This window comes from Delphinapterus leucas, chromosome X, assembly GCF_059928025.1.
Source record: "Delphinapterus leucas isolate spDelLeu-1000000601 "Yukka" chromosome X, BTC_Dleu_Yukka2, whole genome shotgun sequence".
Classification (NCBI taxonomy): domain Eukaryota; kingdom Metazoa; phylum Chordata; class Mammalia; order Artiodactyla; family Monodontidae; genus Delphinapterus; species Delphinapterus leucas.
This window is the reverse complement of record NC_143150.1, coordinates 4,529,598-4,556,993: the sequence shown is the minus strand read 5'-3', so window position 1 is coordinate 4,556,993 and position 27,396 is coordinate 4,529,598. Positions and strand designations below refer to the sequence as shown.

The 27,396-nt window shown below is 40.7% G+C and overlaps 1 protein-coding gene across 2 annotated transcripts in view; it reads right to left on the bottom strand.

The window, feature by feature from the left end:
• Positions 1 to 27,396, bottom strand: part of CD99L2 (CD99 molecule like 2) — a 112,837-nt gene that overhangs the window by 31,469 nt on the left and 53,972 nt on the right. For both annotated transcript variants that reach the window (XM_022561136.3, XM_022561137.3), the window contains exons 2-4: positions 25,782 to 25,841; positions 17,084 to 17,152; positions 16,006 to 16,089 (exon numbers count right to left, since the gene is read on the bottom strand). In XM_022561136.3, the coding sequence (XP_022416844.1) occupies positions 16,006 to 16,089; positions 17,084 to 17,152; positions 25,782 to 25,841 (213 nt within the window). The remainder of the gene's footprint in view (positions 1 to 16,005; positions 16,090 to 17,083; positions 17,153 to 25,781; positions 25,842 to 27,396) is intronic.

Sequence of the window (27,396 nt, the reverse complement as noted above, 5' to 3'; positions counted from 1 at the left end):
AACAGACAAAGGGTAGAAACAACTCAAACGTCTGCCAATTTATAAACAGATAAAATATGGTACATACACACAATGGAATATTACTCAGCCTTATAAAGGAATGAAATTCTGATACATGCAACAACGTGGACAAACTTTGAAAACATTATGCTAAGTGAAATAAGCCAGACATAAAAGGACATATCTTGTATGATTCCACTTATTTCAGGTACCTAGAATGGGAAAATTCTTAGAGACAGAAAGTAGAACAGAGGTTAGCAGGGGTTCAGGGTAGAGGAAAATGAGGAGTTACGGTTTACTGGGTACAGAGTTTCTGTTTGGGATGAGGAGAAAGTTCTGGAAATGGATAGTGGTGATGGTTGTACAACACTGGGAATGTACTTAATGCCAATGAATTGTACATTTAAAATGGTTAAAATGGGGCTTCCCTGGTGGCGCAGTGGTTGAGAGTCCGCCTGCCGATGCAGGGGACACGGGTTCGTGCCCCGGTCTGGGAAGATCCCACATGCCGCGGAGCAGCTGGGCCCGTGAGCCATGGCCGCTGAGCCTGCGCGTCCAGAGCCTGTGCTCCGCAACGGGAGAGGCCACAACAGTGAGAGGCCCGCGTACCGCAAAAAAAAAAAAAAAAAAAAAGGTTAAAATGGTAAATTCTATGTTAGTATGTTTACCACAATAAAAAAATAATTCAACCTAGGTGAAAACACAATCTGAATATTTCTATAACCATTAATGAAACAGAATTTTTAATTGAAAAGCTCCTAAAAAAAGAAATTTCCAGGCTTTTTGATGGTTTCACTGGTAAATTTTACCAAGCATTTAAAGAGGAATTAACACCAATTTTATAAAACCTCTTCCAGAAAATAAAGAGGAGGGATATTTCCCAACTTATTTTATGAGGCCAGCATTAACCTGATAATAAACACAGAAAAAGACTGTATTAAGAAAAAACTACAGCCCAATCTCTCTCATGAACTAATATATAAAATCCTCAACAAAATATTAGCAAACTAAACAGAATGTATAGAAAGAATTATACATCATGAACAAATGGGACTTGTTCTGGTTATGCAAGGCTGGATCAACATTTGAAAAACAATGTGCCCTACAATATCAGTGGCCTAAAGGAGAATAAAATCATATACAGGCATACCTCGGAGATACTGTGGGGATGGTTCCAGACCACTGCAATAAAGTGAATATAAATAAAGCAAGTCACATGATTTTTTTTTTTGGTTTCCCAGTGCACATAAAATTATGTTTACGGGCTTCCCTGGTGGCGCAGTGGTTGAGAGTCCGCCTGCTGGTGCAGGGAACGCGGGTTCGTGCCCCGGTCCGGGAAGATCCCACATGCCGCGGAGCGCCTGGGCCCGTGAGCCATGGCCGCTGAGCCTGCGCGTCCGGAGCCTGTGCTCCGCAACGGGAGAGGCCACAGCAGCGAGAGGCCCGTGTACCGCAAAAACAAAAAAAAAATTATGTTTACACTATACTGTAGTCTATTAAAGTGCAACAGCATTATGCCCCCCCAAAAATGTATGTACCTTAATTAAAAAATATTTTATTACTAAAAAATGCTATCCATAATCTGAGCCTTCAGGGAGTAGTAATCTTTTTGCAACAGGAACATCAAAGATCACTTATCACAGACCACAGCAAATATAATAATAATGAAAAAGTTTCAAATAGTTTTGAATTACCAACATGTGACACAGAGACACGAAGCAAGCAAATGCGGTTGGAAAAATGGCACCGATAGACTGGCTCAATGCAGGGTCACCACAAAACTTCAATCTGTAAAAACGCAATATCCGCAAAGCGCAATAAAGTGGGGCGCAATAAAACGAGGTCTGCCTGCAATCTTATCAACACGGAAAATCCAATACCCATTTATGAAAAAAATTCAGCAAATTAGGAACAGAGGGAAGTACCTCAACTTCATAGAGAGCATCTAGAAAACACCCATAGCTCTTGTCAGACTTAATGGTGAGAGACTGAACACTCTCTCCTGAAGATCAGGAACAGGCCAAGGACACTGTTCTTACCACTCTTATTTAACATAGCATGGCAGGTTCAACATTGCAATGAGAAATAAAAGACATACAGATTGGGAAGGAAGAAATAAACCTATCCCTATTTGCCGATGACATGACCATCTATGTAGAAAATTCCAAGGAACCTACAAAAAACGCTTCCTAGAATCAGTAAGTGACTTCAGCAAGGTCTAACGATACAGGAGCAACAAATATCAAAATCAATCATATGATAGCAATGAACATACGGAATCTAAAATTAAAACACATAACCATTTAAAATTGCTCCAGAGAAAATGAAATACTTAGCTGTACACTTGAAAAACATGTACAGGACCTGCAGGCTGAAAATTACAATATGCTTATGAGCGAAATCAAAGAAGACATAAATAAATGGAGAGACATACTGTGTTCATGGATTTGAAGACTCCCTTAAAGACATCAACTCTCCCCAAATTCATCTACATATTTAACACAAGTCCTATCAAAATCCCAGCCAGCTTTCTCTAGACATAAATAAACTTATTCTAAAACTTGTATAGAAAAGCACAGGCCCTAGAATAGCTAAAACAACCTTGAGAAAGAAGAATAAAGTGGGGGGAAATCAGCCTACCCAGTATTAAGGCTTACTTTATGGTTACAGTAATCAAGACAGTGGCAGAAGGGTAGACACATAGAACAGTACAACAGAATGAACTACCTAGAAAGACCTGCCCAAATATGCTCAAGAGATTTCTGTTAAAGGTGCAGAAGCCACTCAATGGAGGAAGGACAGCCTTTCCAACAAAAAGGTGCTGGAGCAACTAGGCATCTATAGGCAAAAATAATGAACCTTGATCTAATCCTCACACACCTCATACAAACCCTAACTCAAAATTGATGACTTTTTTGGGTCTTAAATGTAAATCTATAGAACTTTCAGAAGGAATGATATGAGAAAAATCTTCAGGATAGTAAGGGCTTGGGAAGAGTTCATAGACTTGACCATGAAACCATGATCCACAAAAGAAAAAAATGGATAAATCAGACGTCATCAAAATTAAAAATTTCCTTTTGTGAAAGACTCTATTAAGAAGATGAAAAGACAAGCTATAGAGTAAAAGAAAATATTTGCAAAACACATACCCATCTAAGGACTAGTGTCTAGAATATATGAAGAGCTCTCAAAATTGAACAGTAAAATCAAACAATCCGATTAAAATGGGCAAAAGACATGAAGAGGCACTTCACTGAAGGGTTTACATGAATGGCCAATAAGCACATGCAATCAGGGAAATGCAAACTAAAACCACAATGAGGTATCACTACACACCAATCAGAATGACTAAAAAAAAATAGTGATAACACTAAGTGCTGACAAGAATGCAGAGAAAGTGGATCACTCATTTATTGCTGGTGGGAATATAAAATGGTACAGCCAGTCTGGGACACAGGTTGGCAATATTCTTAAAAAACGAACCCTATGACTACCATAGAACCCAGCAATTACCCACCTGGGCATTTATCCCAGAGAAATGAAAACTCATGTTCATACAAAAACCTAGAGCCCAAAACTGGAAACAACCCAGATGATCTTCATAAATAAACTATAGTACATCTACATCATGGAATACTATTCAGCAAGGAAAAGCAACAAACTATTGATACACGCAATGCCTTGGATGGACCTCAAGGGAATTATGCTGAGTGAAAAAAAGCCAATCCCCAAACATTACATACTACGTGATTCCATTTACATAACATTTTCTAAATTGCCAAATCCTATAGATGGAGAAAAGATTAGTGCTTAGGGACAGGAAATGGGGGTGGGCACAGCAGAAGGGAGGCAGTTGTTTTTATAAAGCACAGCACGAGGGTCTTTGTGATCATGGAACTGTTCTCTGTCTGGACTACCGTGGTGGATATATGAACCTACAAGGTGATAAAACTGCACAGACGTGAAGACACACACACAGACATGAGTACAAGTAAAACGGAACATCTGAATAAGATCACTAGATTATATCAATGTCAAGATCCTGGTTGTGACACTGTACTATAATTTTTCAGGTGTTACCACTGGGGAACTGGTATAGTGTGATGGGATCTCTCTGGAGTATCTCTTACACCTTGATGTGAATTTTACAGTTAGCTCTGAAGAAAATGTCAATCCGAAAACAGTTAAAGATTGATTTGAGCATCGTAGTCATTTCTGATAGGGGGAAAAAAAAAGGTCTGACACGTAAATAGCTGGTCTTCAGGGGTGCACAAATGTCTATTATCGACCTTAAAAACTAAGGAGCGAATCGTGTAGACCTCACCTTAGGGGAAAAGAGCAGCGGGAAGAACATCGAGAAGGGAGGCGGTGCGTACAAGGACGTTCTCCAGACAAATGAAGCCGATTCCTTCCTGATCCCAGTGGTTCATACAACACTGAAAATCTTCCAGAGAGAATATCTTTACAGAGCAAACAGCACAGCTCTTTTCCTCTTTGAAATGAAGATACAACGTACACGCTTCCTAGAGGGCCCGGGTCACTATTTTTCTGTTATCACACCGTGCCTACCTCTTAGAGACCAGTCCCCTTTTCAGCTTTCCAGATCACTGGAGCGAATCTTCCATGGACTAGGAAACTGCCCAGCAGACCAGCGCGCACAGCAAGCTGAAGCTCGGACTTCGGGCTCTGAGGGACCGTGACAGGCCTCGGGGACAGGCCGACCTGGGGATGAGGAGGCCTGTGCCGGCGCCTCTACGGCCAGGTGACGAGCTGACCCTACGCTCACCTTCAGGTCATCACCACCTTCCTGGGCAAACACTTCTAAGAGCCACACACACAGAGGAAGAGGCCCTTGGGGTGAAGCCAGAATGTCTGGGCCCAGGCCAGCTACACTGCTGGCTTATTATAAACGTTAATATATGCTCAGTAGAAAAACGAATCCAATGGTGTAGAATCCTAAGAAAGAAAATATAAAAGGCAGCCAAATCTATCCCCACAGGTAGCTACTCTCAATCTTTTCAGGTCTGCATGTGTCTGTCTCGCTCTCTCGCCATGTCTCTGTGTGTGTGTGCCCCTCTCTCTGTGTCTCTGTCTCTTTCATGTCTCTCTCCGTGTCTGTGTCTCCCCGTCTTTCTTTCCCTGTGTCTCTCTCCCCGTCTGTGTGTGTGTGCGTCCGTGTCTCTGTTCGCATCTCTGTGTGTCTCTCTGTGCGTGTCTCTCTTTCTGTGTCTCTCTCTGCCCATATGTCTCTCTGCATGTCCGTGTCTTTCTGCGTGCGTGTCTGTGTTCACATACACTTAAATTTGATAGAAATTAATTCGTACTATATATATCCTGTTCTGTAACTTGCTTTTCTTATGCCAGTTCCAGAGATCTACCTTATTCTTTGAAATGGCTGCAGACTATGAACGGTTTAGAATTTACGTATTCAACTGTGTTATTTAAGAGTGTTTTAATTTTTGGCTGATACGAAACGCAAGAAAGCTGCAAACACCATTTCAAATGTACCTCTGCACGTGTGCATAACTCTGCACCCAGACGGAAAATGCTTTGAAGCAGAACTGCTCAAAGATTTTATCAAACTGCCCTCTGAAAAGGTTGAACTAATTTATACAACTGTCTAGAGAAGTGAAACTGTAAAGGTATGGCTCAGTACAACAGAAGACATATAAAACCATCTTCCTGCTCGCCCCAACTCCACAAATACATGTTCGCTACACATTAACATTGACGAGATCATGGATTCGAACGAAAACACACTGATGCCACATAAATATGTAAGGGCATCTTCTCAGTCAGTAGTTCACAAAGAGTGTTCCATGGACCCCAGGGGTCTGTTAGGTCATAACTATTTTCATAATCGTCCTCAAGTGTCCTTTGCCCTTTTTACCGGGTTGACATTTGCACTGTGATACAAATGCAATGGTGAATAAACCTCCTGGCCCTTTGCCTGAACCAAGGAAGTAAGGAGCACTAAACGCTATGAGAAGTCATTAGATCCTTCGCTACTCGAAGATAGCTGTCGAAACTCCCGCCCCCTGGTGTACACACCATGTATAATCCCAGCCTGCTGAGTGTGGGAGGGACTGAGCTACTTCCATGACCAGGTTATGACATGGCAGAGGTGAAGGGATTTTGCAGATACAATTAAGATGCCCAATCCGTATGACTGAATTACTCATAAGGCAGAATATTCTGGGTGATTTGGACATAATCAAGTGAGTCCTTGAAAAGAGGGCTGTAGGCCTTCCCTGAGCTAACATTAGAGGTAGCAGACTCTCATTCTTTTGCTGACCTTGAAGAAGGAAGTGGCCATGAGTTCTATAGCTGCACAGAATGGAATTCTGCCAACAATCCCAACCTGTGGATATGTCACCTTATGTGGGAAAAGAGACTTGGCAGATGTGAGTAAGCTAAGCACCTTGAGATGGGGAGACTGTTCTGGATCATCTAGGCAGGCCCAATGTGATCACAGGAATACTAGTAAGAGAACGAGACCAGCAGGAGAGTCAAGGAAGGAGACGTGATGATGGAAGCAGGGGTGAGAGTGAGAGAGAAATCTGAGGTTGCTATTCTGTTGGCTTTGCAGATGGAGGAGGTATCCAACAAGGCAAAACTGCAGGCAAAGGCGAGGAAACAGGCTAGAGCTTCCAAAAGGAAGACAGCCCTGCCCATACCTTCACTGTAGCCCAGTGAAAGCCAAATCATATTTCTCACCTCTAGAACTATAAGATAATCAATTTGTGCTGTTTTAAGCCAGCACATTCTTGTAATTTATTACAACAGCAATAGGAAATCCCTAAATAAATACCTAAGACTGTGGAAGCAACTTTGGAATCGAGTGATAGACAAAAGCTGGAAGAATTTTGAGAAGCATGATAGAAAAAGCCTGACTACCTTGAGCCGACTTAGTGGAAATACGGATGTGAACAACTAGTAACAGCTAGTGAGGATTCAGAAGGAGGTCAGGAACACGGTAGAGGAAACCTATATCATACTAGGGAACGCCTAAATCATCACGAACAGACTGTTGACAGAAACGTGGATGTTAAAGGCTTTGCCAGTGAGGTCTCAGATGGAACCAAGGGAAACGTTATTGGACGCTAGAGGAAAGCAGATCCTTACCAGGTAGTGGCAGAAAACTCGGCTGAATTGTGCATCCTGTAGTTACGTGGAAAGCAGGACTTCTAAACAATGAACTTGGATGTTTGAGCTGAGGAGATTTCCAAGTAAAGTGTTAGGGCTATGGCCTATTTTCTTCTTGCTGCTCATAGTAAAATGCAAGAGGAAAGGAAGAGATTGAAGGAAGAACTCTTGAGCAAAAAGGAATCAGGACTTGATGATTTGGAAAAATTTCAACCTATCCTAACTGCCAAAAAATGCTAAAATTAGGGGACTCGCTGTCAAGAAAGCATGCTCTGGGGAGAAAGTCAATGGTGTGGCGGGAAAACAGTATATGAGTACCTTGGAAGGGTCAAAAGGTCAGATTAAACATAAGATTATTCATGGATCCCCTTTGCCATCTCAGCAGAAGCCAGAAGTATAGACGGCATCATTCAAGAAAGATCTGTGGAAGAGCCTCTTTCCCAGTGGGGCGATCACCAGTATATACGTGGGAAACCCATAGAGTTCTTGAGAATTTTAGAACAGCAGGAACACTGCCAGCCTGCAATTAAAAGGGACAGAAAGAGAAAAAAAATGTAAGAAGGCTGTTAGACTCCCCAAATTCTACAGGCAGAAAATACGCTGATATAACTACTCAGTTGCAAACATGTGCTATTTTTCCTGAACAAGGGAGGCTGATTCTGAGGGCAGAGCTGCAAACTCAGAACGTAGAGCTGTGAAACACAGTGCATCATCCCTAGGCCTGGAACCTAAAGGACTTGGATTTGGGAATTTCTTGAGACTGGTGAAGTCTTTTTTTTTTTTTTTCCACTTAAAGCTTGAAATCTTTTTGCCTGATGTTTTCTCACTTTTGTAAACGGAATGCCTATAACCATTATTTTATGCCTGTCCGTTGTATTTTGGGGAGCAGATAACTTGTTTCTTGACTTTCATAGGTTTGTAGATGGAGAAGTGTTATAGCCAAAGCTTCACCCATGCCTGACTTATATAATTTAGATGATGAGATTTGGGACGTTGCTGCTTATGAAATTACAATGAGATTTTGCAATTTGAGTTGATGATGTAATGGGATGAAATTTTTTTTTTTGCGATATGCGGGCCTCTCACTGTTGTGGCCTCTCCCGTTGCGGAGCACAGACTCCGGATGTGCAGGCTCAGCGGCCATGGCTCACGGGCCCATGGATCCTCCCAGACCGGGGCACGAACCCGTGTCCCCTGCATCGGCAGGCAGACTCTCAACCACTGCGCCACCAGGGAAGCCCAGGATGAAACTTTTAAAGAAGTTGGAATGGACAATGTATTTTGCAGGTGGAAGGGACATGAAGGTTTGTGAGCCAGACGACAGATGTGTTAGCATTAAAATGTCGCCCCCAGGGGCTTCCCTGGTGGCGCAGTGGTTGAGAGTCCGCCTGCCGATGCAGGGGACACGGCTTCGTGCCCCGGTCCGGGAAGATCCCACATGCCGCGGAGCGGCTGGGCCCGTGAGCCATGGCCGCTGAGCCTGCGCGTCAGGAGCCTGTGCTCCGCAGCGGGAGAGGCCACAGCGGTGGGAGGCCCGCGTGCCTCAAAAAAAAAAAAAAAAAAATGTCGCCCCCAAGATGTCAATGTCCTAATTCCCAGAACCTGTGAATATGTTACCTTATATGGCAAAAGGTCTTGCAGATGTTTCTAAATCAAGGACACTGAGATGGGGAGACTATCCTGGATTATCTGGGTGGGTCTGGTGTAATCACAACAGTCCTTAAAAGAGAAATACAGACGCAGGAGGGTCACAGTCCAAGTAAAGATGTGATGACAAAAGTAGGGGTGAGAGAGAGAAAGATCTGAAGATGCTACCCTACACTGCTGGCTCTGAAGATGGAGAGAGAGGGCCAGGAGCCAAAGAATACAGGCATCCTGAAGAAGCTGGAAAAGACAAGGAGACAACAGACTCTACAGACTCTCTGCTAATTCTGTAGAGCCTCCAGAAAAAGAAACAGCCCTGCTGACACATGCATTTTAGCTCACTGTGATCCATTTTGGGTTTCTGACCTCAATAATTATAAGATAATAAATGTGTGTTTTTTAAGCCACCAAGTTGCCGGTAATTCGTTAGAGCAGCAACAGGAAACTAACACAACCTCAAACCTCAGATGAGACTCTAGCCCCAGCTGACACCTGCATGGCAGCCTCGTAGGACTCATAGAGCAGAGGAACCAGCTAAACAGAACCCAAACTCCTGACCCAGGAAAATAAGAGAATGAATGGAAATTGTTTTTACTCAATAATTTATGCTACCTGATTATGAGGCAATATAAAATTAATAGGAGGGAGTAGCAAAAATATTTCATTAGCGCTCAACCTTGAGTATATCAACATTTTAACATTCTGTGTTATGAAATGGGAAGGATTATTAAAGCATTTTTGTTGCACACCAAAGCATCACAGGTGACTTGAGGAAGGTCACTTGTGTGGTTGTTTCAGTTTTCAGCTGAATTAGCTGCTTTTCTCATGGAAGAACAAATTTATTTCAAAGAGTAAATTACAGCAAACTGTGTCTATTCATATTTGAATATTTGCCAAAAATTTTTTTGAAAATGAATTAAATGAGCCTGTCAATTCAAGGAAATCAACCGACAGTATCAGCTGACAATAAGAAAATTTAGCTTTCAAAAATATATACACAACTTTGGAAAATGTGTAACTGGCACCATGAGCCTGTCAGCTTCCCAATAAAGACTCTTCCTATCAGATCACTGGTGATATTAACAAATATGACATTTGAATATTGCATAAGGAAAGGTGTCATCATTTAAAAGCTCAACACAACTCAGGACACTAGTGTTTTCCAGAAAATGTATGTAGGACGTTACAAAATCATGAATGGGCAAAAGATTCATTCAAAGGGTAAGAAAGTCCAATAAGGTTCAATGAAAACAAATAAGGAAAGTTTACTGATATGCCACTTAGCCTTAAGAAACCACAGCTTCTCTAGTCCTGGTGTCTAAATGTGCATGTGAACAGTAATAATAAAAAACAACAACAACACCCACTTAGGATAAAAACCCTGCAGAAAGTAGGCATAGAGGGAACTTTCCTCAACATAATAAAGGCCATATATGACAAACCCACAGCCAACATTGTCCTCAATGGTGAAAAACTGAGAGAATTTCCACTAAGATCAGGAACAAGACAAGGCTGCCCACTCTCACCACTCTTATTCAACATAGTTATGGAAGTGTTAGCCACAGCAATCAGAGAAGAAAAGGAAATAAAAGGAATCCAAATTGGAAAAGAAGAAGTAAAGCTGTCACTGTTTGCAGATGACATGATACTATACATAGAGAATCCTAAAGATGCTACCAGAAAACTACTGCAGCTAATCAATGAATTTGGTGAAGTAGCAGGATACAAAATTAATGCACAGAAATCTCCTGCATTCCTATACACTAATGATGAAAAATCTGAAAGTGAAATTAAGAAAACACTCCCATTTACCATTGCAAAAAAATAAAATATCTAGGAATAAACCTACCTAAGGAGACAAAAGACCTGTATGCAGAAAATTATAAGATGCTGATGAAAGAAATTAAAGATGATACAAATAGATGGAGAGATATACCATGTTCTTGGATTGGAAGAATCAACATTGTGAAAATGACTCTACTCCCCAAAGCAATCTACAGATTCAATGCAATTCCTATCAAACTACCACTGGCATTTTTCACAGAACTAGAACAAAAAATGTCACAATTTGTATGGAAACACAAAAGACCCCGAAGAGCCAAAGCAATCTTGAGAACGAAAAATGGAGCTGGAGGAATCAGGCTCCCTGACTTCAGACTATACTACAAAGCTACAGTAATCAAGACAGTGTGGTACCGGCACAAAAACAGAAATGTAGATCAATGGAACAGGATAGAAAGCCCAGAGATAAACCCACGCACATATGGTCACCTTATCTTTGATAAAGGAGGTAAGAATATACAGTGGAGAAAAGACAGCCTCTTCAATAAGTGGTGCTGGGAAAACTGGACAGGTACATGTAAAAGAATGAGATTAGAACACTCCCTAACACCATACACAAAAATAAGCTCAAAATGGATTAAAGACCTATATGTAAGGCCAGAAACCATCAAACTCTTAGAGGAAAACATAGGCAGAACACTCTACGACATAAATCACAGCAAGATCCTTTTTTGACCCACCTCTTAGAGAATTGGAAGTAAAAACAAAAATAAACAAATGGGACCTAATGAAACTTAAAAGCTTTTGCACAGCAAAGGAAACCGTAAACAAGACCAAAAGACAACCCTCAGAATGGGAGAAAATATTTGCAAATGAAGCGACTGACAAAGGATTAATCTCCAAAATTTACAAGCAGCTCATGCAGCTCAATAACAAAAAAAAAACAAACAGCCCAATCCAAAAATGGGTAGAAGACCTACATAGATATTTCTCCAAAGAAGATATACAGATTGCCAACAAACACATGAAAGAATGCTCAACATCATTAATCATTAGAGAAATGCAAATCAAAACTACAATGAGATATCATCTCACACCGGTCAGAATGGCCATCATCAAAAAATCTAGAAACAGTAAATGCTGGAGAGGGTGTGGAGAAAAGGGAACACTCTTGCACTGCTGGTGGGAATGTAAATTGATACAGCCACTATGGAGAACAGTATGGAGGCTCCTTAAGAAACTACCAATAGAACTACCATACGACCCAGCAATCCCACTACTGGGCACATACCCTGAGAAAACCATAATTCAAAAAGAGTCATGTACCAAAATGTTCATTGCAGCTCTATTTACAATAGCCCGGAGATGGAACCAACCTAAGTGTCCTTCATCGGATGAATGGATAAAGAAGATGTGGCACACATATACAATGTAATATTACTCAGCCATAAAAAGAAACGAAATTGAGTTATTTGTAGTGAGGTGGATGGACCTAGATTCTGTCATACAGAGTGAAGTAAGTCAGAAAGAGAAAAACAAATACCATATGCTAACACATATATATGGAATCTAAGGGGAAAAAAAGGTCATGAAGAACCTAGGGGTAAGACGGGAATGGAGACACAGACCTACTAGAGAATGGACTTGAGGATGTGGAGAGGGGGAAGGGTAGGCTATGACAAAGTGAGAGAGTGGCATGGACATATATATACTACCAAATGTAGAATATATAGCTAGTGTGAAGCAGCCACATAGCACAGGGAGATCAGCTCGGTGCTTTGTGACCACCTAGAGGGGTGGGATAGGGAGGGTGGGAAGAAGGGAGACGCAAGAGGGAAGAGATATGGGAACATGTGTATATGTATAACTGATTCACTTTGTTATAAAGCAGAAACTAACACACCATTGTAAAGCAATGGTACTCCAATAAAGATGTTAAAAAAATAAAATAAAGTAGAGCTGATAAATACTAAAAAAAAAAAAAGAATAAGCAGAAGTGGCTATATTAATAGTGGATAAGGGAAACTTCAGAGCAAGGAAAGTGCTAGAGAAGAAAAAAGGGACATAATGATAAGAGGATAAGCCTATCAGGAAGACATCATGATCCTAAATTTGGATGCACCAAAAAAGCAGACTTAAAATACATGAGGCGGAAACAGAGAGCTAAGAGGAGGTACAAATCCACAGCTACAGTTGGGGAATTCAACACCCTACTCACAGCAATTGACAGAACTATTAGACAAAAAATCATCAAGGATGCAGAAGAACCAGTAAACACAACCAACCATCAAGATCTAAGTGACATATAGAGAACAGTTCACCCAACAACAATAGTTATAATGATGGAACTGTTCTGTGCCTGCCTATCATGGCAAATACACAAACCTGCACATGTGATAAAACTGCAAAAAACTAAGCACACACGCACACAGAAGTGAGTACAAGTAAAAACTGGGAAACCTGAATAAAATGGTTGTGACAAACAAAAACAAACACACAGATACAGAGAACAGAATAGTCATTACCAGAGTGGGGGCGGGGTGTGAAATGGGTAAAGGGGATCAACTCTATGGTCATGCAGGAAACTAAATTTTTGGTGGTGAGCACCCTGTAGTGTATACAGAAGTAGAAATATAAGGTTGTACACATGAAACTTATATAATGTTATAAGCCAATGTTGCCTCAATAAAAATCAAATTTTAAAAAATACATGAGTTTTTTTAAAAAACAAACAAACAAAATGTTTGTGATATTATAGTACAATTTGCAACATGTTACCACTGGGGAAAACTAGGTGAAGGGGATAACGGCTCTTTCTGTAGTATTTCCTACAACTACATGTAAATCTGTAATTATCTAAAAATAAATTTGTTAAAAGTAGGCAAAGGGGACATCCCTGGTGGCGCAGTGGTTAAGAATCCGCCTGCCAATGCAGGGGACACGGGTTTGAGCCCTGGTCTAGGAAGATCCCACATGCTGCAGAGCAACTAAGCCCGTGTGCCACAACTACTGAGCCTGCACTCTAGAGCCCGCAAGCCACAACTACTGAAGCCCGTGTGCCTAGAGCCCATGTTCCGCAACAAGAGAAGCCACTGCAGTGAGAAGCCCATGCACCACCATGAAGAGTAGCCCCCGCTCACCACAACTAGAGAAAGCCCACGTGCAGCAACGAAGACCCAACACAGCCAAAAATAAATAAATAAAAACAAATAAAGTACAAAAAATAAAAGTAGGCAAAGGGAAAGTTGAGAATCAAGGTTATTTTGTCAAAAAAGGTTTGACAGTTAAACATCTGGACTTCAGCAGCACAGAGAAACTTAGAAAATATAGGGTTGGACTCTTCCACTGTTGGTGGGAATGTAAACTGATATAGCCACTATGGAGAACAGTATGGAGGTTCCTTAAAAAACAGAAAATAGAACTACCATATGACCCAGCAATCCCACTACTGGGCATATACCCTGAGAAAACCATAATTCAAAAAGAGTCATGTACCAAAATGTTCATTGCAGCTCTATTTACAATAGCCAGGACACGGAACCAACCTAAGTGTCCATCGACAATGAATGGATAAAGAAGATGTGGCACATATATACAATGGAATATTACTGAGCCATAAAAAGAAACGAAATTGAGTTATGTGTAGTGAGGTGGATGGACCTAGAGTCTGTCATACAGAGTGCAAGTCAGAAAGGGAAAAACAAATACAGTATGCTAACACATATATATAGAATCTAAAAAAAAAAAAAAGGTTCTGAAGAGCCTAGGGGCAGGACAGGAATAAAGACGCAGACTTTATTTAAGACACAGAGAATGGACTTGAGGACACGGGGAGGGGGAAGGGTAAGCTGGGACGAAGTGAGAGAGTGGCATGGACTTATAAATACTACCAAACGTAAAATAGCTAGCTAGTGGGAAGCAGCCACATAGCACAGGGAGATCAGCTCGGTGCTTTGTGACCACCTAGAGGGGTGGGATAGGGAGGGTGGGAGGGAGACGCAAGAGGGAGGGGATGTGGGTATATGTGTATACGGATAGCTGATTCACTTTGTTATACAGCAGAAACTAAAACACCATTGTAAAGCAATTATACTCCAGTAAAGATGCTAAAAAAAAAAAAAAGAAAGAAAATATAGGATTGGCCCCAAAAAAAAAAAAAAAAAAAAAACCAAAAACCCCGAACGAACTTTTTGGCCAACCCAATAATTGAAAATTGTTTTAAACCAGCAAGTTTGTGGTAATACGTTAGGCAGCACTGGAAAACGAATATGAGCAGAAAAATTATTACTTTCATGAAAATGTGCCCTTTTAATATTCTGATAAAACAGCAAGTATGCTTAAAGCTTTTCTGTGGCACCTCAAAATACAGAGGTTGACACAGGAAAAGCATTTGCGCGACTATCAGTTCTAAGCAGTGCTAGCCACTTCTCTCATACAAGATTCTTCCTTGAAGGATTCAGTAGTACGACTACGGTTACACTGACTTGAATATCTGACAGACATTTTCTTGCAAATGAATGAAGTGAGCCCTTCATTTCAAGGGAAACAACTAACAGTATTTTTTGCCAATGGTAAAATTTAAGATTTCAAGCAACGCTAAGAATTTTGAAAAACTACTACTGTGAGCTTGACAGCTTCCCGATACTTAAAGGCTTTTTCCAATGAGATGGGTGGTGATAGTAACATATGTGATGTTCTGATGTAGAATGGAATGCGTCAACACAGGGAAGGTCTGCATAAGGCATGGCACCGACATTTTCCCAGGGACCAATGCACGATGCTCCCAAACCACGACCAGTAAAAGATCCATTCAAAGGATAAGAGAGGGGGGTTCACTGGGGTCAAGGATGGAAGATTCACTCATGCGGTTTCATACTCCACGCTGCACTTAACCTGTAAGAAACAGCCAATGGCTGAATTTTTGTGTCGTATCAAAGAAGAATGTCCATAATTACATGAATAGTCAATTGAAATATTCCTCCATTTTCCAGCTGTATATTTACAGGAAGCCAGACTTCTTTCATATACTTCAACACAACAATTGAATCTAGAAGCAGATGTGAGACCCAGCTCTTCCACTAGGAAAAGCATGGTCATTTACCATAAAAATATGCTATTTATCTTAACAGTTATGGCCGTATTATTGTTCATTTAAAATTAATAAAAATATTAAAATTTTTTTTCAGTTTTAAGTTCAAAGATGATAAATATTGATAGACGTGACCCACACCTCAATAGAGATCCTCCATAATTTGAGGAGTCCCGAGACCAAAACGTTTGAGAACCACTGTTGTAGGGCTCTCCCGGGCTTTGAAGTGCCCCCAGCTCTGCCAGGCCAGGAGTGGCTCTGTGGGCTGTTGTAGTTAATGAGCTACACCCTGACCGGGGAGCTACAGCACTGGCCTGTGCTTTCAACCAGCTGTGACTTACCTCCTCCTCCTGCACTCGGCTTCCTGTGGCCATGATCCTGATCATTTCGATCATCCAAGGCATCGGCCAAGTCAAATTTACTACCTTCAGTGAAGCCCCAAAACATAAAAAAAAACAGCCAACTGATTAGCAACTGGGTACAAGTTAACTTAAATTGGGGTCTGACTCCTACAGACACTGATAATGGAAATACCAACAGGATGGAGCAAGTTACTGCTTTCTGCCTTTGCAATATATTTACCAATTTTCCACTACTTTATATTCCCACACATGCTTTGCTTAGGCCAGCAGTCAGACCATTTTAACAGTAAACTCACTGATTATAGGTATTAACCCAAGATTCAAAACCAGCTGCATAGAGTCAGAAACTGGACACTCAAGAGGGAGGCTACGTGGTCACAATGCGCCTCTTTGAGGCTGCAGGTGTGAAGACGTGAGGGCAAACTGTAAAGCAGCACTCACTCTTTTGGGTCATGTCTGTCTCTTCAGAAGAAAGGTAGCTATCCACTTCAAGGAACGCGGTAGCATGCTCCTTAAGTACTAGTAACAAGTTGCCAGATGGGAGCAACGACTGCGCTCCCCACCCCAAGGCTACGTTTCTCTTTATATCAGTGAAGATATCTGAATAGTAAAATGGCCCATCTGGAGAAAAGTTAAAACAGCTCCAGGAAAGAGTCACAAAGAAGCAACAAGTTCCAAAATCCTTCAGTGAAAGATGACACTGTAAAGCAAATGCCATTTCAAAATGCTCCATCTGCCTAAAGAAAATGTTTGATGGGCTTCATAAAACCTAAACAATTATATCTTCCCTGATTTTAGAGTGTAAAATGGTTGAAAAGGGGAGGAAGTCCAAATGCATTTCTCTCCTGAAATTCTCCCAAGCAGGACTTTTCATAAAACACACAGAAGTCATAGTGACTGGTCATACTCTATTAAGTTAAACCCAGCGTTCAGATGAAGGTCTCGGTTGGCATTACACACACAGGACTTAAAACTATGGGTAGTTCAACTGGGTACTATCCCAGAAGGAGCTCCACGGGGTCCCTGCTTAGTGCCCTCCTCAGAACAGCCGTGTTACCTGCAGGCTTTGCTGGAGCTCTGGTCGCTCCCGGTCTCCTGGTTGTGGTGGTGACGCGGTCCCATCTCTCTAAAAGGCGGAAGGGGGGCAGCAAGGGGAGCACAATTAGTAACACACACAGCAGCCACTGCACGGCTCAGGGAAGTCACAGCATGAGCACAGCACTCCTGTCCTGGTCCTGAGGTCCCTCTAATGCCTCTGAAGAACCACCTCGAGGATGACAAAGAGATGTAAGAGGGTTTACATGAGACGAGTTCTGCTTGCTTTTCTTCACAGGACGGGTGGTGAGGTGGACATGATCCCACATTTGATCTGGTGACTAGTGGAGCTGGGACTTGAGCCCAGATCTACAGGAGATGACCACATGCTTCAGGGGGTGCCAGAGCTTGAGCACAACCCCTGAGAGCTCCAAGCCTTGGCTGTCACCGCTCTCAACCCGGCACCGTAATCACAGGTAATACTGCCCAGGGATGAAGTGACGTTATGTTCCCAGTAGAGTATGGGAGTGTCTCATCAGCTGAAAGCGGTTACAGCACCAACAAAATATTGTATATAAGTGTGGTTACTGCTGTTAATACTAGGTCTTTCAGCTCAACCATATTCCTTTAAAATTGTGGACTTCTTGCACATCAATTACGTAGCATGCCACACAGGAGTTTTCCAATAGTTTTTCTTGAACTTCAAGACTATGTTGTTAAACAAATAAAAATAATGAAGCCTCCCAAAAAAGACTATGCTGTAACTGTTCCTACAATTAGAGGTGGAAGAGGGAAATGAAATTTAAGTAATGGGAGAGGCAGAGATGAAACAGGTTTGGCTTTGTGCACAGCAACCATTCAAAAATTAATCAACTACCCAGAAAAAAACAGCAAAAATAGAAATTGGTTGAAAGTAAAAGGATGGATAAAGGTATAGTATACAAATAGCAACCATAAGAGAGCTGGGGGAGCTACACCATTATCAGATAAAGTAGTCTTTAAGACAAAAATTGTCATAGGAGTCAAAGTGTGACATTTTATACTGATAAAAGGATAAACCCAGCAGTACGATATACAATTTTAAACATGTGCACCTAACAATAGAACCCCAAAAATATATGAAGCAAAACGTAACAAAACTGAAGGGAAGGATAGACAATTCAACAATAGCTGGATATCTCAATACAATCCTTTCAATCATAAATAGAACAAAAGGGAAATACAAGATTTGAACGACACTATAAACCAACTAGATCTACCAGACATCTATAGAACGCATGCCCTCAAAACAGCAAACACGTTCTGCTCAGTTACCATGGAACATTCTCCAAGAAAGACCACATGCTAGGCTACAAAACATATCTCAATATATTTTAAAATTCTGAAATCATACAAATTGTGTTCTCCAACCACCATGGAATGAAAATAGAAATCATTAACAGAAGGGCATTTGAAAATTTTCCAGCTATATGGCAATTACACAGCACACTCCTAATAACCAATGGTTCAGGGAAGAAATCACCAGGGAAATCATAAAATACACTTGAGATGAATGAAAATAAGAACACAACATATGAAAATTTCTGTCACAGCAAAGGAAACCACTGACAAAACAAAAAGACAACCTACTGAATGGGAGAAAATATTTGCAAATGATTGATCGATAAGGCATTAACATCCAACACATACAAACAGCTCATACAACTCAACATCAAAAAAACCCAAACAACCCGATTAAAAAATGGGAAGAAGTGAACAGACATTTTTCCAAAGAGGAAATGCAGATGGCCAACAGACACATGAAAAGAGGCTCAACATCACTTATCATCAGGGAAATGCCAATCAAAACCACAATGAGATATTACCTCACACCTGTCAGAATGGCTACCATCAAAAAGACCACACACAAAAAATGTTGGCAACAATGTGGAGAAAAGGGAACCCTCCTACACTGTTGGTAGGGATGTAAATTGGTCCAGCCACTGTGGAAAACAGTATGGAGGTTTCTTAAAAAACTAAAAATAGAACTTCCATATGGCCCAACAATTGCACTCCTGGGTATATATCCAAAAAACCCCCCAAAACACTAATTCAAAAAGATACATGCACCACAACGTTCACAGCAGCATTATTTACAATTGCCAAAATATGGAAGCAATATAAGTGTCCATCAACAGATGAATGGAAAAAGAAGTGATGTGTATACACACACACACACACACACACACACACAATGGAATACTACTCAGCCATAAAAAAGAATGAAGTTTTGCCCTCTGCAACAACATGGAAAGACTTGGAGGGTTTTATGATAACTGAATGACAAATACTGTATCATAGCGCTTATATGTGGAATCTAAAAAATACGACAAACTAGTGAACACTTAAAAAAGAAACAGACTCACAGATATAGAAAATGAACTAGTAGTTACCAGTGGGGAGAAGGAAGGGGGGAGGGGCAAGATAGGGGTAGGGGACTAAGAGGTGCCAATTATTATATATAAAATGTGCTACAAGGATATACTGTACAACACAGGGAGTACAGCCAATATTCTATAATAACTATAAATGGAGTATAACCTTTAAAAATTGTGAAGCACTAAACTGTACACCTGTAACTTACATAATATTGTACATCAACTACTATACTTCAATTTTAAAAAATGGGCAAAGGACTTAGACATTTCTCCAAAGAAAACATACAAATGGCCATCAGGTACATGAAAAGATGCTCAACATCACTAATCATCAGGGATATGCAAATCAAAACCACAATGAGACATCATCTCATACCTGTTGGGATTACTACTATCAAAGAAACAAAAGATAATGTGTTGATGAGGTTGTGGAGAAAAAGGAGCCCCTCCTACACTGTCGGTGGGAATGTAAAATGGTACACCCACGATGGAAAACAGTATGGAGGTTCCTCAAAAAAATGAAAAACAGAACTATCATTTGGGGACTTCCCTGGTGGTGCAGTGGTTAAGAATCCGCCTGCCAATGCAGGGGACACGGGTTCGAGCCCTAGTCCGGGAAGATCCCACATGCTGCGGAGCAACTAGGCCCGTGCGCCACAACTACTGAGCCTACGCTCTAGAGTCCATGAGCCACAACTACTGGAGCCCACGAGCCACAACTACTGGAGCCCGTGAGCCACAACTACTGAAGCACACGTGCCTAGAGCCCGTGCTCTGCAAGAGAAGCCACAGCAATGAGAAGCCTGTGCACCACAACAAAGAGTAGCCCCTGCTCTCTGCAACTAGAGAAAGCCCACGCAGCAATGAAGACCCAATGCAGCCAAAAATAAATAAATAAAAAATAAGTAAACATTTTTAAAAAAAACTATCATTTGATCCAGCAATCCTACTTTTGGGTATATATCCAAAAGAAATGAAATAAGGATCTCAAAGAGGTAACAACATGTCCAAGTTCACTGTAGCGTTAATCTCAATAGCCACAATATGGAAACAACTCAAGTGTCCATTGATGGATGACTGGATAATGAAAACGTGGAACATACATGCAATGGAATACTATTCATCCTTAAAAAATAAGAAAATCCTGCCCTTTGGGACAACATGGACGGACTTGGAGGACATCATGCTAAATGAAGCCAGACACAAAAGAATACTACGTGACTCTACTTTTATGAGGAATCTAAAATAGTCAAATTCATAGAGAGTAGAATGGTGGTCACCAGGGGCTTGGGGGAGAGGGAAATGGAGGAGGTGTCAGTCAAAGGGTACAAAAGTCTGGGGGAAAAAAGGAAAATAAGCTGGTGAGGATGTGGAAAAATTGGAATCCTCATACACTGCTGGTAGGAGTGTAAAATGGTACAGCGACTATGGAAAAAAGTTTGGCAGTTCCTCCAAAAGTTAAACACAGAATGACCATATGACCTTGTGATTCCACTCCCAGGGTATACACCCTAAAGAATTAAAAGCAGGTATTCAAACAAGAACATGTACATGCAAACAAGAACATGTACGTGCATGTTCATAGCAGCATTCTTCATAATAGACAAAAGATGGAAACAGTCAAACGTCCATCAACTGATGAATAGATAAGACTGTGGTCTATCCATACAATGGAATATTACTCAGACATAAAAAGGAATGAAACACTGATACATGCTATAAGGTGGATGAACCTCCAAAACATTATGCTATGTGAGAGAAGCCAAAGACAAAAGGTTCCGCATTATATGATACTATTTATATGAAATATCTTGGAGAGATCAGTCAACTGATACAGAAAGTAGACTGATGATTGTCTGGGGCTAGGGGGAGGGAGAAATGAGAAGAAACTGCTTAATGGGTAAGGGTTCTTACTCTGGAGTAATGGAAATGTTTTAGGACTGGATAGAGGTGGTGGTTGCACCACGGTGAACGTCTTAAAATGCTATTGAATTGTTCGCTTTAAAATGGCTAATTTTATGTTACGTGAATTTTACTTCAATAGATTACTTACAAAGAGGGGAGGGTGGAAAAGGAGGGTATCATCACAACTGCATGTGCATTCTACCACAATTCAGTTTTAGTAAAAGTATATAGGGAAGTTGAGAATACGGAAAGTCTTTCTCTTAAAATGATCATACTTCCTTCACTCTTTGTGAAGGCTTTGGGTACACGAATGCATACTTCAATGTGGAGGCCACACCAGTGGATGGATTTTTACGGTAAGGGAACCACAAGTGATAATCTGTTGTCATTATGTAGTTTTTAAATCTAGATCATCAGTTTAGAGATGGTTTTATATCTGTAATTTCCATTTGACTTTGCACCTATAATACGAAGAAGTACAGCTTACCTGTCTAAATGGGGCTCCTTATGTATACCTTACATTATGGTGATATGTATAGTTAGGAAAGGGAAATGACATTACTGAAACCATTATTTGTGCAACTTTCAGAAAAGCAATTGCCACTTATATAATATTAGCTTAAAATCCGTATGCTTCATGCAGTGCTTGTGTAAATATATTTTTTTTCCAGCTTTAAAAAGAAATCAACTGAACGTAGATGTGAAGGGTTTACTTGGGGGACTCTGATTTCTGTTCTATCCTTATGCTGTGCCACACTGTCTTGATCACGATAGCTTTGTGGACCTCTGCCCTACTACTCACAGTTTCTGAGGAGCCTGGTTTCTCGGAAGATCTGCAGGTGCCGGTTCAAGAGAATGCGCTCCTTACATGTCTAGGGAACCCGATGCTCTGCCAGAGCCTGAGCCTGCAGTGATACAGAGCATGACCTTGGATTTGTGTACTTTTAAGATACCATTAACTACAGATTTTCTTGTTGTGAGCCTTTAAATGGGATTTATTATCATCCATAGTTGAGATGAGCAAAGTCTAGCTACTTATCAAGGAATTAGAATAGTAGGTCACCGTCATCAAAGCAAAGAGCTCCTAAAATAAAGACATCTGTTCCTGTGAAGCCTTGCTCAAAATGACAAACTTAGAAAGGATTCTCTGATGCTCAGCAAACGCTGCCTGCAACACTGCACTCCTGCCCGGAGCACCTCTTTGTAAGGTGTGCCGCACCCCTGGGTGTGGCTTAACGACAGTGCCATGGCATTTGGAGAAAATCAGGGCACACATAAGAAGCTTGATTCGGCAAAGGCAGAAGTGGGTTCCCCCTGTGAGATGATTGCACACAGAGAGAAAAAGGGAGAGATGAGGGGAGAGATGGAGGGAAGTAGGAAGTGAAGGCAGGTGAGAGGGAGGGGCAAATTCTGAAAGCAACACGGTGAACCTTGAAAGTGTTACGCTAAGTGAAAGCAGCCAAGATAGAAAAAAAGGATGGCAGAGCGATGTGGTCTTGAAGGATGTCATTCAACCGAAGACACCATGTGCTGGTGGTCCTACAGGTCCCAGACACACTGGCTCATGGGTGCTGATGAAGATCAGAAGAGCCAGTGCACAGTTGACAAAGGGATATAAATATTAAAAAGTCCTCCATCAGGAAATTAACAAATTTACTAGTTAGGGGTCTGTTTATACTTACTGTGTTTGTTTTGTTGTTTGGTCACGTTTGGTTTTGGAAATGTTAAACAATTTCATTAAAACCATCGCTGCTAATAAATTAAGTATATTTATTTTCCTGGGAATCTAAAAGGCCACCTGCACGTATAGGACTGTGGACATGTTCAGGAAAGACCTGAAAATGCTCAAGGCTCTCACCTCACACCACACACAAAACTATAAAGCTCTTAGAAGTTCATTTTTAGGTATATGATCCATTTTGAGTTAATTTTTGTGTAATGTATAAGGCAGGGATCCAAGTTCATTTTTTGCGTGTGGATATCCAATTGTCTCAGCACCATTTATTGAAGACACCATTCTTCCCACATTGAATAGTCTCGGCATCTTGGTCAAAAGTCAACTGGCCATAGATGTAATGGTTCATTTCTAGACTCTCAATTTTATTCCATTGAGCTCTATGTCTATCTTTATGATAAGTACCACACTATCTTGATTACTGCACGTTTGTAGTAAGTTCTGAAATTTAGAAGTGTGAGTCCTCCAACTTTTTCTTCTCTTTCAAGATTGTTTTGACTATTCTGGGTTCCATGAATTTCCATATGTATTTTAGGATCTGCTTGTCTGCAAAAATTCTATCTGGAAGTTTGACGGGAATTATGTTGAATTTGTTGATCAATTTAAGCAGGTGAGCATTCCTCACGTATGCCTGACTCTTACACCACAGACTCAGCTGCAGTAAGTCATTCCAATGAAATCAGTCAAAGAACAATAATAATGGCTGACACTGCGCACTCACCTTGTACTGAGTCCTCTGCTGAACACTTCATAGGGGCCATCTTATCTAACCCTTACAATTATTATTAATTTATTATTATTAACCTCATGCAACAGATGAGGAAACTGAGGTGCAAAGAAGTCAGATAACTCACCCAAGGTAACAGTTAATAAGTGGCAGAGGCAGGGTTCAGACACAGGCAGTCTAACTCCAGAGCCCGTGCCTTTGTCAGTCCTGAATATACAAAGAGACCTCTCAAACTCATTAAAAAAAAAAAAAAAGACAAGCAACCTGGCAGAAAATGGGGAAAGGATATGAACAGACAATTCACCAAGAGGAAAATGCAAATGGCAAAAATATATATGATTTTTTATCCATCATACTGGTAAAATGTTTTTGTTTGGTAAAATCTGGCGATGGTACGGGTCTGGGGGAAAACGTACTCTTGTAACAGCATCAGTGGGAGTACACAATGGCACATGCATTTTCGAAACAATTTGTCAAAATCTATTAAAATATAAAATACATATACCCTTTGGCCTGATAGTTTCATTATACTTGGACACAAAGGAAATAGACAAGAATGTTCACTGAAGTCCCATTTGTAATTGTGCAAAACAGAAACAAACCACGTGCCTGCCAGTAAGAAGTGGCATCACTGGCCATGGCCAAAGCCACACCGCTGGAATGCCAGCTCCATGAAGCATACGTTTGTGAATGAGATATAGGTATAAAAATATAGATATATACATAATATAGTGTGTTGAATAGTGGCCCCCAAAATATATAGCCAAGTCCTAAGCTCCAGAACTTATGAATGCGACCTTATTTGGAAAAAGGGTCTTTGCAGATGTAATTAAGTAAAGATCTTGAGATGAGGTCATTCAAGATTATCCAGATGGGCTCTAAAACCAACAAAAAGTGTCCTTATAAGAGACTGAAGAGGAGAAGTCACACACACAAGGAGAAGGCCAAGTGAAGACGGAGGCAGAGACTGAAGCCATGCAGCTGCAAGCCGAGGACCACCTGGAGCCGCCAGAAGCTAGGCTAGGCAAGGAAGCATTCTTCCCCTAGAGCCTTCAAGCAGGCGTATGGTCCTACCGACACCTTGATTTTGGACTTCTGGCCTCAAGAACTGTGAGTGAATAAATTTCTGTGGTTTTAGGCCACCCAGTCTGTGGTACTTTGTTACAGCTGCCTGTAAGAAAGGAAACTAACATAGATAGCTATATTCACTCAGGTCTTCAATACATATTCCGTTTTTTTAAAAGTTGTGAAATACATATAACTGAAATGAAAAAAAGCCCTACACATGTTATGTAAAACAAAATCACCGAATAATCTATGAGTGCAGATGTTCACAACAGCAGAGAAAACTAGTTGAGACCAGCATATCTTAAACTGACTTAGGCAGCTCCCTCTTGGGATGGGAGTGGGTGTTGTAGGATGGGGAGGGATCAATGGAAATATCAACTTTACTTTCTAAGCATTCATGCATTTTTTAAAAGAATGGTTTAAATTGTTTTCTCAAAAAAATGTAAAGAGAAACTGATGACAAAGCTTAGCATTTGAGAGATTACCTGTAGATACGGTTCTAAGAATACCTGTTATAAAAAGATCTAAAAGGAGAAACAAATCCTTTATTCATTCCCAAGTATCTTTTTCTGAGCTAGAAAAAGATAGTCCTTGGAGGCCACTGCTGAGGTGTCACACCAGTAAAGGCTATGACTTGAGCCAGAGAAAATCCTGTATCAGTTATTGCACATTTTTGGTATTCTCCACAAAGGAAACAAAGGATTTTAAATATTCAGATTTTCTTTAAATAATGCAATTTATGATAAACAGGTTACATCGGATCAGGTGAAATACAGGCCATCTATTGTTTTCCCTGAATGTGTATTCTGAATGGGTAGTGCCTATTAAGCATTATTATTTGCTTTTAATAGTCTGATTTACTACTCACGCTTCACTGAGGAAGTTTCTTCCAATGCATCCTCCAGACTGAAACCAACGTCCCCAGATCCTAAAAATTAAAAAAAAAAAAAGATTTTTGAATGTAACTATCTTTGCAAAACACAAAATAATACTGAAATACTCTCGTAACGGTCACTTCCCTTTAGACAGTGTCCTGAAGATACTGCCACAAAAGGAAATCAGTTGAAACCACCCAAAGATATATTGAATTGTTATCCTTCGACAAGCAACCTATTGCTACCAAAACAACAACAACAAAACAGTCTTCAGTCTACTTGAAGGCTGAAGGCTCAACTGTACGAAACATGAAGTACAATCTTATTTAAAAAAACTTTATAGTATGACTTTTGCAACAGGGAGTATCAGAGCCCCAAAACTCCACTGATAGTGGGCAAGTTCTTTCACCCCATCCCGGCTCTCACATAAAGGCTGCTCTGCATTTTGGCAACCCAGGGCACCTTCCCCCCGATTCCAGCAACTACAGCTAGACTAGTATCTCTGACTAATTACACATAACTAAAAAGGCACTGGGGAAGAGTTTTTCACAAGAGAATTTGTCCTCAGAAGTGGACCCATCTGCCCAACCCTGACTGCTATTGAACTTGACAGCTTTCATTCCCTCTAGATGGGCATGTAGTTTCCCACCGGGGTATATACATTAACTCTCAAGCAAACCACTATGCGTGTATACTGAAGTTGAACAAATAACTAAGTGGACAGTGGATTATAGAAGCCAGGTTTCTCACTGTTGGAGAGGGAGGTTACAGATAAGAAGAGAAGGCTAGAATGACCCATGTGATAGTGGATCAGAGTTGGAGACCTCAGTATGAACCACATTTAGCTTAATATATATACAGATGGTTACATATAGAAATATTCATAAACACGTGTATATACATGGGTTAGTATGCAGATATATATTCCCTTGTTCTGTCAGGTGCAAAGACCTAGAAGCAACAACACCCCAGTAGCAATGAACACACCGAGCACCCAGATCTTGGTTTCTAAATACCATTCTCCAATAAACGGAACCAGAGCTCCTTGGAGAAATATGGCTGATTCTAGAATTGGGGCAGGAAATATCTAGATGAGTTTGGAGCATCTTACAGTGCTAGGAAGTACTTTAAAATGTATTGATATTGGTTGGTATATGTCAAAGGACCACAGGACTGACTGAAAGAGTTCTCAATGGCTAAAGGTGGAACAATTTTAAGCAGCAAAATAAAGTGGTATTGGATTATGACCCTAAGTATAAATTTCCATGAGTCCAGGCTGATATAAATAATTGAACAAAAACATAAAAAGGAGAGAATAGAAGAATTCAAATTAATTTATGTAGCTATCTCTCCTCTCCATAAATGTTGACTTCCTTCCAAGATTACAGTATGAGAAGGTGGGGAGAAACCAGTGGAGAAACCTGACAAACACTACATCAGCCAGGCGATCAAGGTTAACTTTAACAGTGATGAGTCATATTGATACTATATTCCCTTGATATGATGTGATGAGAAGGGCACTATACCTGTGTGGTCTTCCTCTCAAGGAAGTGTAACTCTATAACCCCAGTATAATCATAAGGAAAACATCAGAGAAATTCCAGTTGA